Source organism: Rhopilema esculentum, chromosome 19 (assembly GCF_057945365.1).
Source record: "Rhopilema esculentum isolate cy_ngs chromosome 19, ASM5794536v1, whole genome shotgun sequence".
NCBI classification, from domain to species: Eukaryota; Metazoa; Cnidaria; class Scyphozoa; order Rhizostomeae; family Rhizostomatidae; genus Rhopilema; species Rhopilema esculentum.
Window position 1 is genome coordinate 6,384,811 of NC_142833.1, and position 13,503 is coordinate 6,398,313.

The following is a 13,503-nucleotide window of genomic DNA, read 5'->3' on the forward strand; positions in this document are numbered from 1 at the left end:
GGTAGTTTGATACTTAATATTTTGCACTTTTTGGCTAAAGCCCCTACCCCCAGCCTCCCTGCTCCGCGGTGCCTGATATGTCATGTATTTAGCATAAAGTGAGGGTGAAATTATATATCATTATATAGAAGCATATAAATTAACTGTTGCTTGATGAAAAAATAAAAAACTTTCATGTTTTACAATACAGTATGCAAAGCCAGATAAAATTATACATCTCTTTAAAAAAAGGTACATATCATTGTTCGCAAAAATGAAAAAATGTCCTTGGATTCTAACAATTTCTAACTTTCGCGTTAAATTTTAACCATACCATAGTTCTCAAGTATCTAATTAATGGATGGTTTCCGTATATCAAAGTTCTGTATCTTGGTATGTTGAATTCAGCATTCTTCAGTTCATATCGTTTGATCGTTTGGCAATTCTTTCAAACAAGCTTGGAGAGGCTTCGGGCCAAATTGTTTTTGACCTTATAAATAAGATTGGTTATGTTTGCGTTTTTTGTTATACAGCCTTAACCTTGAGAGACCAAATTCTTCCAGCAATGTTGCACAGTCACTTTCTTTCTCAAGAAAGATTTTTATTTCTTAACCTGGACTGTTTCAAGTTTTCTACAATCCAGGGTCAATGCCACCGGGGGGCAAAGAGGTCATTGTCCCCCTTGCTATTTTGGTAAGCAAAAATATCTACATAAGGCCATGTTTTGAAGCACTGACTTCAAGCTCGATTAATAGCACTTGGCCCTTCCACCCACTTAAAAATCCACAGCGTGTTGGTATTAGATTTCGTAGTCTAAACACAACTCCTACTCTTTCACTTGCCTTCTAATCTTATATGTGTTGCTTATGTGCCTATGCATAGCTTGATACTTTGCTTTATTATAATTTACCACGTTCATACCTTTTCCTTATTTCCATTTATGATTATAACTTTATCAATCGCTTTTGGCGAATTTTTGGCTACATATAGCTGATGATAACCTGCATACATAGATGAATTCCAGTTTGAGACGGTGTGTCTGAGACAGTTTTGGTAGGTATTCGACATCATTGGCCTAAGAGAATATCCCTGTACACACCCTTTGTCAGATATCTTCTATATACTTTTGTGCCCCCAAGGATAACTCTATTTCTTCGATTTTGAAAGTACGATTTCATCATGACTATTGATGTCGTATCTATTGCGTCCTTAAAAAGACTCTTTTCTCAAGATTCCTCAGTAAGAGTGGTGGATACAAACGATGCTTTACTCATGACTGTCGAAAACACAACAACCATCTTATTGTTGACAAATCTTTTATCTCCGTATTTGCCAAAAAAAATCATAGAATTGGGATCTTCATGTTGAAAATCTAAATTGGATAGGAGTTTACGCAATCACAATTTCTAATGTACCTTCAAAGCTTCAAATAATTTAATGATGGTAAGTCGAATTTCTCATCAAATGTTACTGGACAGTGCAGAGACCATGCCCCATGACCTTTCTTTTGTACAGTCACTGTTATTATTGTTATTTTTTTGTTTCAGTATAGTTTTCCAAAATTCTCAACGTCCCACGTTAGGCGCCACTAATTCATGTTGCAAGGAGGCTTGTTCAATGTTAACCTATCCTGGGTTCCGGAGCCACGAAATTTCGCGCGCGTAAACCGAAAAACAGGCGGTCGAGCGCCTAGTATAGCTGAGATCTCTTTCTTCTCAGAAAGCCGCTCAGCCACTTCTCCACTTCTTACTTTATTTCTGCTCTAGAGTTTTGTGGCTTTGCTTCTCAGGGTAATGTTAACCATCAAAGCGACGGACTATGTATTGTCCCGTTTACACGGGGTATGTATTGCCCCAAGCGGGATCGCCATGCTGATCTTGAAAATATTATCGTGTAAACACCTGATCGCAAATTCACCAAAATTCGATCCTATTTCAGATTGCTTAAACACTCCGGGATCGCGATAACTTTAACATGTCCCGTAGATGAAGACGTGATTGTGAAAATACCGTATTTCGACACTGTTTAAAAATGCAGTTGAATCAGTAAAAAAAACTATGCTTTACTATTGTTATGAGATGGCTGCTAATTCTATTGCCAAACAATGAAAGCTATGCAGAAAACAGAATGCCGAAAGTTCAACTCTTTATTGAGCCCCTGTGGAGGTGCCTTTCTTCCTCGAACCCAACAAAATGGAAGCTGACTATGAGCGAGTGCTGTGCGTCAAATCTGAATGTTTCGTGTACCATATTCCACCAAGGGCAACAAGCAGAGGATACAGGTAACTATAGAGATATCTTAGTTTTATGACGCCTTTAACTTAACCAATCGCTACATTATTATATTGTTAATCAGTATATCTGGTAAGCTAGGCCTTCGTCAGATTTCCCAAGCTTTGGGACCAGATATATTTCAGACCTTAAAATCAAACTGAACCGTACTTAGTTCAAATCTAAGTTTTAAATTTAAGAACTTCAATTAAAACAGGAGCTTATGCCTTGCAGCTAAATTCTAGCAATTTAAGGTGCCTGTGAGATAGGCTGTTTAAATGCTGTTGCCCTAATAAAGGCTTCAGTTAATTAGGCCTGTTGAAGGTGATCTTCAGCATTGCAACCCTCTCAAAATTTCATTAACAATATGTTTTCAACTAATCAAGGTAACGTTCAATTATGGTGATAATCCAATATTTTGGCGTGAGACATCATATATTCCCAATTAAAACTTTTTGGACCAGAATTTTCAAAAAAAGCTGTTTTAAATGAATGATTTCTCAGGGTGGATCTTGAGAAGAAAAAAGGTATCAGTAGAGGCCAAACTGCAGACTAGGGCAAGTGCACATCCGAAATATTTTTTTTAAAATGTCCCTGAACACCTGGTTAAGGGTGTGGCATATCGAGATCTTGGTGTGATGTGTGTGTTCTTATGCTTATATCAAATGAAGATTCATGTTTCTTCAAGGTCGAAATAATCTTGCATGGGTTTGATCTGTCAATCATGTCCATTTTCACAATCTTTGTTGATATCCTTGGTGTCTAGACTCTAGAAGACAGTTGTGCAAATTATACCCATAATTGATCTGTACACTTATACCAATTGCACACTTGCACGCTTGAAATTTTTCTCCTGCACACCCAAGATCTTGTTGGAAACTTCCATACTCTGCAGTCCGGAATGGAGGTGTGTAGTGTTGAAGATGTGGCTTGGTTTCAAATCCTTTACAATTCACTCTTCTAATAAAGAGGCAACGAGAGAAGAGGATCAATAGGAGTCAGGATTTCATATGGCCATTAGCAGGGGTGGACTGGCCGGTCGAGCCACTGGGCGATTGCCCGGTGGGCCTTCCCAAAATTATTGCAGTTTTCTCTTAATTTTGCTATTAAATGAAAACTGGTATTGTTTGGTATAGGCCCTCTTCTGTTGCCATAACACCAAGACTCTCTCAAGATTAGTGGATACAGAATTAATAAAAGATCACTTTGCAATATTCAAATACTGAAAAAGCATTTTCTTAAATTTTGGGCCTCATGGAAACAAGGATAATCCTGGGCCCAGGGCTCACTTTCCCTAATGCAATAATACGATACTTCACTGGAAGTTCCAAAATCTGATAAATGTTCTCTTCGGACCCTCAGTTAGAAAGGTTTTCATTAAATCATAGGTTAAGGTGTTAAGAACATGCCAATTTTTGTGACTCAATTTCTAGGAAGGCACATTATTTTAATGCTAACCGAATAGATTTGGGAGTATAGATCAAAACAGCAGAAGGACTCAACCCCCTCAGCTCTGACAAAATTTTTGCTCCAGCACTTCCATACTTTGCTCCAGTATAAAATATGAATAATTCACCAAAGATCTTAGGCACAAAACATTGGTATTTACGCCAAATTTTAGTGTAATTCTTGGGAAAAGTTTTGGCATAATTCCATTGGCGTGGTCTGACTGTGCTACTTTTTTATCCTAAAATTTGCTCACATGGCCAAAACCATCCAAGATTTGCCCTGATGAACTTTGCAAAAGAACAGGCCTGTAGGCACTGGGGGCAGGGGGGGGCCCAATTTCTTCAGCTAGCAAACAATAATTGTTTCCCTGGCAATATCAAGATTTTCTCTCATCTCTTATCCTACGTTAGAATTAAATTTCCAGTGAAAGTGATGCTGACCTGGACTAAGGATCCCCCTTGTAAATCTTTCACACTTAAGCATACATCCCTGGTGGTTACTAATTAGAATTAATAGCAATATTCCAATAACGTTTTAAGCTAGTATAAAAAAGTGATGCAACAAACAACTTTGGGGATACCCGTAAACCTATTATTGATTTTCGGGGCCCTTTCTCTACGATATGGCCCGGGCCCTAAATTCAGAGCCAGTCCGCCCCTGGCCATTAGTGGCAGTATATGTTTTAAAAGAAGCCATGGATACCTTTCAGAGTCAGGAACTATGAATAATGAGTTAAATAGGGAAAAAAGAAAAATGATGATAACACAAAGTGGTTTTAACATAGTCATGTGAAGATATGGTTGGAGAGATGTGGACATAAATTCAATTTTATGCATGAATTATAGCATGTAGTGTCACAATTGGTGTTCAGGACTGAAAAGTATAGACCAGAATCCAGAACTTTTGGTGCCAAGCTTACAGAATTTGACATTTCAGGAAATAATGAGGACTGAGGGCTTTGAGAAGAAGAATTGAGAAAGCTTATGAGCTGCCATCTTTGATATGCTCAATGGGGGAGCAGAGACAAAAAGTACTGGGAAAGGTAGAACACATATGCAGAAATTGATGGATAGAGAGTTTGTTAGTAAAAAAGTATTTTTCATGGATCAGCCACCATCTATATGAATCTTGATACTGAAACTCAGTTCAGGTGTATGAAGTTTGTATATGTATGTAAGGTAATAGCAGGGTAAGATAGGATATTTTAAGACAGTGGTATAGAAAATACTAAGGTATGAATGAAATTATTGATATGTTATAATGATGGATATAAGGAGCACTGCAGTTCCTTTGAAATAAGCAACCACAAATGAATTAAATATCACTGATATTTGGCCCAAGTTAGCAGTGCTTCCACAGGTTTACTGATGAAATTCCCAGTGAAGAAGAGACATAGAGATATGGTTCATGGTTGAAACAGAAAAAGAACCATACCAAGAAAGCTTTGCCTATATGATGTTAGAAAAGAGAGGGTAAGAGCTGAATGCTGAGGTTCCTAATGAATGTTCCTCAATTTGAACACATAACTACCGAGCAGTAAGAACAGAGAGGATGCCTTTTCAAAACAAATGGAAATGAAATTGGAGGAAGCAATGCTAATACACTACATGTTCATTTCTTTACACTGTAATGCAGAACCTAAATTGAAAACAGTTATCAAGTCAAAATACAAAGTAAAAATGTTGCTGAACCTGTCTTTTTCCATAAATATAACAAACCCTTTTGTAATGTTCATAAACATTTCTCAATGTGGTTTTAGAGCTGCAGATTGGAAACTTGATCAGCCTGACTGGACAGGTCGTCTAAGAATTGTTACATTGTCAGGGCAATGTTTTATCAAATTTGAAGACAAAATATCAGGTATGCATTCTTTTCTAAAGCACTATCAGTTATGCATTCTATTCTAGACTATTGAGCACTTAAGCAGTGTTTCTAGGCAGATTTAAAGCAAAAACTCACTCCAAATAATGATTCAGGGACAATATTAGATTTCATCCTATGCATACTTTAATAAATCTAAGGATAGCACTTACTCAAAAAAGCAATTTTTGTTGCAAAAATATAAACTCACTGATGTCAATCATTTCTATCTGTTTTAAAGTTGTTTGTTATGCATTATTTTGAAGTTATATTTTTTATTGATATAGCATCACAAAGCTTGTAATTTGACGTGCACAGCTGTACAGGACACTGTGTTGTGCACCAAGTACATACCAGACTTGTGATTCTTTACTTGCCTTGTTTAAATCTATACCTAATGTTAAAAGTGCTAAGGTAGCTAGGATTCAGCCTTTTAGATGGCTCCTAGCTTGGCCTTTCAGCTTTCAAGTGATGGGATGTATAGGAATGTCCATCAGGGATGTAATGCATGCTTTTGAAGGCATGAAAATTTAGAGAGAGAAATGCATAAAGAATGTCAGACACCTATGATAGAAATGCAGAAGATTGTTTCAAATATCGACAGGAGGATTAAAAAGTAAAACAGTATCTACAGTAATAACAAAATGTAGATTATATCTGCTCTGTAAGCTCTTGATTTTGAGATCTTGAGAATGTTTAAAAGCCAGATGCTTCATAAATTTTCTTGTTTGTTGTGATGTCCAATACATATTTAATTTTGACTGAATAAAAATTAATCAAAAAAGCTTTTTAAGGCAGACAATACTTTTCAAAGACCATTTTAAAGATGATTGCCAGGGAAAGATGTTGTTGATAATGAAGCTGAACTCAGTTGAAATTTATATCAGACTTTTGTTTATTGTCATGTTATTAGCAAGTGGAAATGAAATAGTTTTCAGACAGCATGGCTCAAAAAAGTAATATTTTTGTAAAAAACTGGAAAGCAGCATCCTAATTGGAAGTACATAATGGTTTCATTTCCTCCTTACATCCCCTATGCTTATCCATGAAGGCATCTTATTTGAAGCAAAAGAAGCTCTACCAGAGGAGTTAAGTGCTATAATGTACTGTGCCAGCCATGGTTGTTATGTTTTGATGCCTGTTGTGAGACTTCTACAAATTGATGATTATTTCAAATATCCTTTAGTGGAGAACTGCTTTTAGTGACCTATCAATGTTATGTAATTGACCATCCAACTTGTAATGTTAGTTGTTTTTCTTATGACCAAAATGGTTGTTGATATTTTTTTCTTTATTTCATGATTCTAGCTGTACAACAGAGTTTAGTAATATCCACAAATTTTTGCCAATTTTCCTTTCAATCATGTTTACTTTTAAGGGGAGCTATTTGCCCAAGCTCCTGTGCATGAATACCCTGGTGTGGAAGTTGAAGCTGTTACGGATAGTAGCAGATACTTTGTAGTGAAGATTGTAGATCCCTCTGGTATGTAGAATATTCATATACTATCTGAATTGTTCAGTATATCATTAACATTGTAGATAGATTTATTCAGTGGCTGACACTTGGTCAAATGTTAGGAGGGCAAACCTATTGTTTTAATAAGATGAGATCACATTTTCATATTGTCTTAGAACAAAAAAACAATTGTCTTCCATAATACAATACCCAAACGACCATTGTCTTGCCAATTTTTATATGTAGACCTTTATCCTTAAGAATTTTCAAGCCGTTTCTTTTTTGATTTGCCATTTGAAGTGTATTAGTCTGAAGAACTTTTGCAATGTAAACATTATGTTTATCAGTATACTATCAACCAAATCGAAATGTAACCAAGATATATCAAATAACTGTAAATCTCCCTTTTGGGTAAAGATGTAGAGTTTCCTAAATGACAACTCAGAAGAAAAAAAGTGATTTTAACTAAGTATAGCTTTAGGTTTCAGCTGCCACATTTGCCTCTGAGGGTGGAGCCCCAGTGTGTCACCAAAGTCATAAGCATTATATTCTCGAAAATAAAATGGATAATAAGATAAAATTTTTATAAAAATTATTATGGTTTTCTTTGCCTTGATTGAAACCTGGAATATCGTTAATTTTCGATAAAGTGAGTGATCTAGTTTCCTTATTTTTCCAATAAAAAAACATAATCTCAGTGACCCTTTAATATCGTGTATTTTGTTGTGTTTCTTTTTGTTGTGCAACCTGCAAGCGAAAATTTATGATCAAATCAAACACTCCCACAAAGCTCAATCACATTCATTTTCGAACGGGTTTTTTTATCCATATTCATGTTCCACTGATGTCGAACTCTCACGCTTTCCTGTACCAAATTGATAAAGTTAATTCATTCTTTTTATGACATGGCGCTTCCTCATTGTGCTCCTTCTGTGCCTCATGAATCAACATAACTGCTCTTCTTCTATCTCATAAATTTATAACAAAGAGTCAATTTTATTTAGAAAGCATCCTGGAATTCTCCTGTTTTGCTTACTGACACGTCTGATTGACGTGACAAGGAGATGAAGCTATAGCTTTGTCATGTTCAAGTTACATGAAATTTAGGACGAGAGGATGGTTATCAGCAGCATTTTAGCATGTAATATAGATGTTTGGCGTCTTTGTGTCTTCAACAAAGTACCATGTAAAGTAAAATGTGTTTGCCAAAATTTATCAAGTACCTTTTCAATAAATTTTCGACAAGATTTATGCATGAAAAGTTTCAGGTTGTTTTAGTACGCAATATTTATAATCTGAAGACGATGTGAAATAGCGGAAATGTAGGTGCTTTTGGTCTATATATCCAGGTGTGGATCTTTGTATTCAGAAAAGACGCATTTGATTGGTTCTTCGGATTCCGACGCGTCTTTCTTCCTTTCGCGTGACTTTCGAACCGCACATGGATATAAATTTCCAGCTTAATTTCGGTCATTATCCTATGTTTAAACTCTGAAGAGCATCGGACAAAAATTACTCACGTAATAAGTATACTATGTTCCCGCTATTCGTGCCATCTTCAAATTTTGCGGTGGCGAAAACTTACTTGGATATTTATGGGCCTTCGAAGCAATGTTTGTATTTGGCGCTTAAAAACTTTTGTTTGATTCGATCGTAAGAATAAACATGAGAGCTCTTATAGTTTTGAGATTTCAAACACGAAGCGACGAAAAAACGTTCGTTCTTTGATCTCACCCGTCATTCGTTTTACATGTTAAGACACAGCTAGGCGGCCAGATCTTCTCATCAGATATAAGATATTAAGTCAAAAATGATGGAAGCCAGTTCCCCGTTTTCACTGCGCCTCAGCCAAGCACGAAAATGAAGAATATTCTATTTTCAGCAATCGAATGATCAGCCCTATTGATATTTGATGAATAATTGAATTGCTTTAGGTTTTTGCTTCTCTCAAAAGTTTTTCTATTGTCTCTAGAAGAAATAACTCTTTTGTCTTACTAATTCACGAAAGCCTTCTCATACACAGGGACAGACCTCCACATAATTCCCAACAGTCATCTATTCCCATGATTTTATTCTGGCTTCCTTTTCCCACCTCCATTTCTTTGTTTCTTGTTCACCTCTTTAGGTTGTTTATCATTTCTTGTGTCTTCCCTCGCGTCCCGATTGCTCCTGCAGCTTACTGTTAGATCACGTGATTTACGATTCTCTTTGTTTAGCTCTTCCTTACTTCAAGTTTATTCGTCTCTATTTACTATACTGAAGATGACTCTAGCTAGAGTCGAACCGTTTATCTATTTTTTTAACTGGATTTTTCACTTTTAAACCGGAATGCCCTAATTAACATCTTTAAATCTGATTCGCGGATTCTCTTTACTGGATTGTCAATGTTCTGATCTTACTGGGTTTGTCAAATATTGGACTGCTAATGAATTCAAATCAATAGTAGAATATTGCAAGCGCTTTTTTTGTCGCCGTTAATTTGCTTTTGCTAATGGCAAAAACTGATCATAAAAAATAAAGAATAAATTTCTAATTAATAAAAGAATAAATAAAATAATTTTTCTTTCCGGTTTTCTGCCTGTTTTCTCTTTTTATGGACATACAATACAAGTAGTGAATATTATAATCTAGCGGTAGAACATCCCTGGAGGGTTATGTACTACGGTTGTATGTTTCAGCTGAAATGTTTACAATATTGAGAATATTTTAAATGAGATACACACAAACAAACAATCCCTTTGCTTTTCTAGGTAAACATGCATTTATAGGGATGGGATTCAACGACAGAGGAGATTCTTTTGATTTTAACGTGACATTGCAAGACCACTTCAAGTATTTTTTTAAAATATTTAGTTTTCCTAAAATATTCCGACATGCTTCGTCAATGGTGTGTTATCTCCAGAACACTTCCTTCCTTAGATAAACCTTCAAGAAATTATTTGCAGAGTTCAGAAAACACCACAACCTTCCCCGGATGAACCTTTTCCCTATTTTCCCTCCACCACTTTTTCATAGCATATTTCGAACACACGTTTCTTGGAAATGTAATTTAAGTACAATCCTCTTTGTTTTGGTCTTTACGCTGTGTCAAGAAAAGCGAAAGCTCGAGCACAACAGTAAATCCCGCTCTTTTTAAAGACTCTTTTCAAGCTATGCATTGGCCTTCCTCAAAACTTCTGCATTGTTGGATAACCCTCCTCCTGCTCACAGCCATGAAACCGTTATGTTTCCTGGACTCTGTTCTTTTTTGTTTTTAATTACAGTAAAACTCATCAGCCTGGGCAAAGTCATATTGTCAAGAGATGCAAAAATTGTCCAGCTGAATATTGTTTCTTGTTTGTAATTGTATGTTTTGGAATTTCTTCTGTGACTAACACACAACATCACAGCTTAAATGTTTATTTGCCATTTTATTTTGATTATTTAAGCCATTAGCCACTATATCCACTCTAAGACTATAACTGTAAAATTAACTGAGCTTCTGGTTCGGCTCATGATTTCATTGCTTTAAGCTTAAATAGGGCCTAGAATGTAAATAATTTTTTGCATCTGTCATACCTGTTCTATAAGGCGACCTAAGAATTACGCATACAAATACGTTTTATATATTGATTACACATACTATATTTCAGACGCGAGAAGACAAGCAAAGCTCTTGAAGATACCGTTACTGATGCACCCAAACTGGATTTAGGATTTAAGGATGGTCAAACTATCAAAATTAATATCGGAGTATGTAATGCAGCGTTTACTCATTTTCATAATCGCATTGTTTGTTTACTTCGAGATCTTCAAGTTTATTTCTGTTAAATCCACCTCCATTTTCATATAATCTTTAAATTTGCTTGGTTCATTGTTATTCCTTTTTTCGCCCTGAGGGTTTATTCAGAATGGTATTAAATCGTTTCGTGTTAATTAAACTTTTCAACTATGACGACATACTGCAACGTGACTTGTCGTATTTACAAACTGTTCATCTTCCTAGCAAAAAACAGGATCTCCTAAGCCAAGACCAAAAGCCGGTAAGTTTTAGCTACTATTAATATTATTAGTAGTATTAGCCACTGTTAACATTATTTTTTAATAAACGCTACCACTAATATTAGCTAATACTATTATTATTAGTAATATTAGCTACTTTTGATATTATTATTGATACTCGCTACTATTAATATTGTTAGTAAAATCAGCTAATATTAATAGTATTAGTGATATAAGCTACTATTGATAGTATTAGTGATATTAGCTACTATTAATATTCTTAGTAATATTAGCTACTATTGATATTATCAGTAATATTTACTACTGTTAATTTGCTTGGGTTTATTGTTGTTTCGAAGGTTTTTTAACATTGTTGAAAACTTCTAACATTACTTTGACTTCTAACTCATCTCAGAAATGCACTTATGCTAGATATCCTTTGTCTTCAGAGCCCTATAAAGGATTAATTGCTATTATCGTTCAAGATATGATAAGTCTTTTAAGACTATTGTTTGCCTATCCTGGTGAAACATTCATGTATTAAGCGTTCTCCTGGAGTTTTGAGTGAATATTAAACCTTTTATGTTGTACCTATTTCAAGCATACGTGAATGTGGTTAAAAGTGCAGTGCACGTTTCAAGCATACGTGGATTTCAGATATTGCATGCTCTAAAGGCAGAATGACTAAAAATGTTATAGATTTTGAGATACTTTTTCTTTCGACTCCACCCATTTATCGATCTTGCTCAGTGTTTACTGTCTTTTTAAAAAAAATTCTCCAACTCCTCTGAGAACTTGTCAGACAAACAAGAAAAAAGATTATTTGTTAATTTTATGTGTTAAGGAATTTTCTATGAAATGTTTTCTTTCTGATTGTTTGTGCTAACGACTTGAGTAAGTGCCGTAATGCCTAGGAATCTAAATCTTTTTAATTCTTCGAAGTGTTTTGAATGTATTTTTGAGCTAATTCTGTGCAAGTGACCATTTTGGCGACCATAAACGGCTTGCACAATTTGTTTGAAAGATAAATATCGTAAAAAAGATAAGTTTTCGTCAGATATACTGAAGGTGTCAGTGCCGTTTCTATTGAGAATATATTGCGAAAAAGCCGCAAGCAAATATTTACCGACTGAAAGCAAGGCCAAGAGACTGTCTTTCATATTTTGATTATGATGAATAGATAGTGCTGGAAAGCAGTACGAGTTTGGAATCTTCCGAAAGCTTTTTGAACACTCTTCAGTGTCCAGTGGCGATAAAAGATTGAGTTGCACTTCATCATAGGCTCTTTCTGCATGTTTTTAAAGTTTTTGCCGTTTTCTAAATTTGCTGAATATTGGGATTGTTCGAATATCAGATGCCTTATGCACAAATACTTTCAAAGATCGACGCTGGCATTTTGTCTTAATAATTGCTTTCGCCATTTACTGCAGCCAATAGTGGTATTGGAATTCTCCCACCGCCACCTGGGCAAAAGGTACCAAGTCTAACACCACCCCCTGGAAGTAGCTTTCCTGTTAGACAACAACAGCAACCGCAGTCGCAGCAAACGCAGTCGCAGCAACCTCAACCACAATTACAAAAGCAGTCAGAAGAATGGGGTGATTTCTCTTCGTCCAGGTTCGTTAGCTCTCCATAGATTCAAGCATAACCATTGTTAATGTTTGGTTTTGTCTAATTCTATTGTCTTTACAGTTGTTTGAAATTTGTATCTGTATGGTGACTAGAATTCAATTACATAGTACTTATTTTCTTTGTAGTCACTGTAACAATTAGTTTGACTGTGATTTATGCGAGTGTAGTATTCTGTTTATATGTTTTATCTATAGCATGTTAAGCTAGGGATTTATTAATTGGAGCAAAGGCCCTTGTCTAGTTTTTCACTATCAACAACAATACGTTGTTTAAGAAGGTGACCTAGTTTTTCTTCATTTGCGAAATATGTCCATTTGCGCGGTTTCACTGTTACGAGGCCAAGATTAGGGCTAAACGGGACAAGCTGAGAAAGGACAGAACGGAGATCAGCATGACCATCGGAATCAATATCTAGGAACACCGGCCCAAATCAAAATAGATTCTAAGGTGCTTGTTCTCCAAGTTGGACTTGAGACGGCCCAAGATAAATTGTTGCATCTAAGTCATATATGGCCAAAATTTGCATCAGTACTGTCCTTTTTTCTGTCCTTTTTTAATTGTTTGAATGTGTTACCATTTGATTTACATGTTTGAATGTGTTACCATTTGATCAACATTCACTCAACACAACCATTTGTTTTATAGTTCATCCTCTGGAGGAAATTGGGAAACTTTCTGAGTGTCCGAGATAATTATTTGAGGCCCAGCCTGCAATCGGCGGAAGTGGAGCCCAGGCCACATGAAAAACAATCTGAACGGAATCAATTTTTATGTCGCATGAAAAAGTGACGTAATCACTACTTCTCTTTGTAACTCTTCAGATTTAATGATCAATTTTGTATATAGGCAATTATATGGTTTCTTGGTCTTGCAATC

General features: G+C 35.7%; 1 protein-coding gene across 1 annotated transcript; it reads left to right on the forward strand.

Annotated features, from left to right (window-relative positions):
• Window positions 1-2,099: 2,099 nt before the first annotated feature.
• LOC135688456 (adaptin ear-binding coat-associated protein 2) lies at window positions 2,100-13,477 on the forward strand. Its single transcript, XM_065205311.2, has 8 exons — window positions 2,100-2,260; window positions 5,458-5,558; window positions 6,937-7,041; window positions 9,765-9,846; window positions 10,647-10,746; window positions 11,000-11,036; window positions 12,426-12,612; window positions 13,273-13,477. Exons 1-8 carry the CDS (start codon window positions 2,172-2,174, stop codon window positions 13,304-13,306), a joined length of 735 nt encoding a protein of 244 aa, XP_065061383.1. The 5' UTR covers window positions 2,100-2,171; the 3' UTR covers window positions 13,307-13,477.
• The last annotated feature ends 26 nt before the right edge of the window (window positions 13,478-13,503 follow it).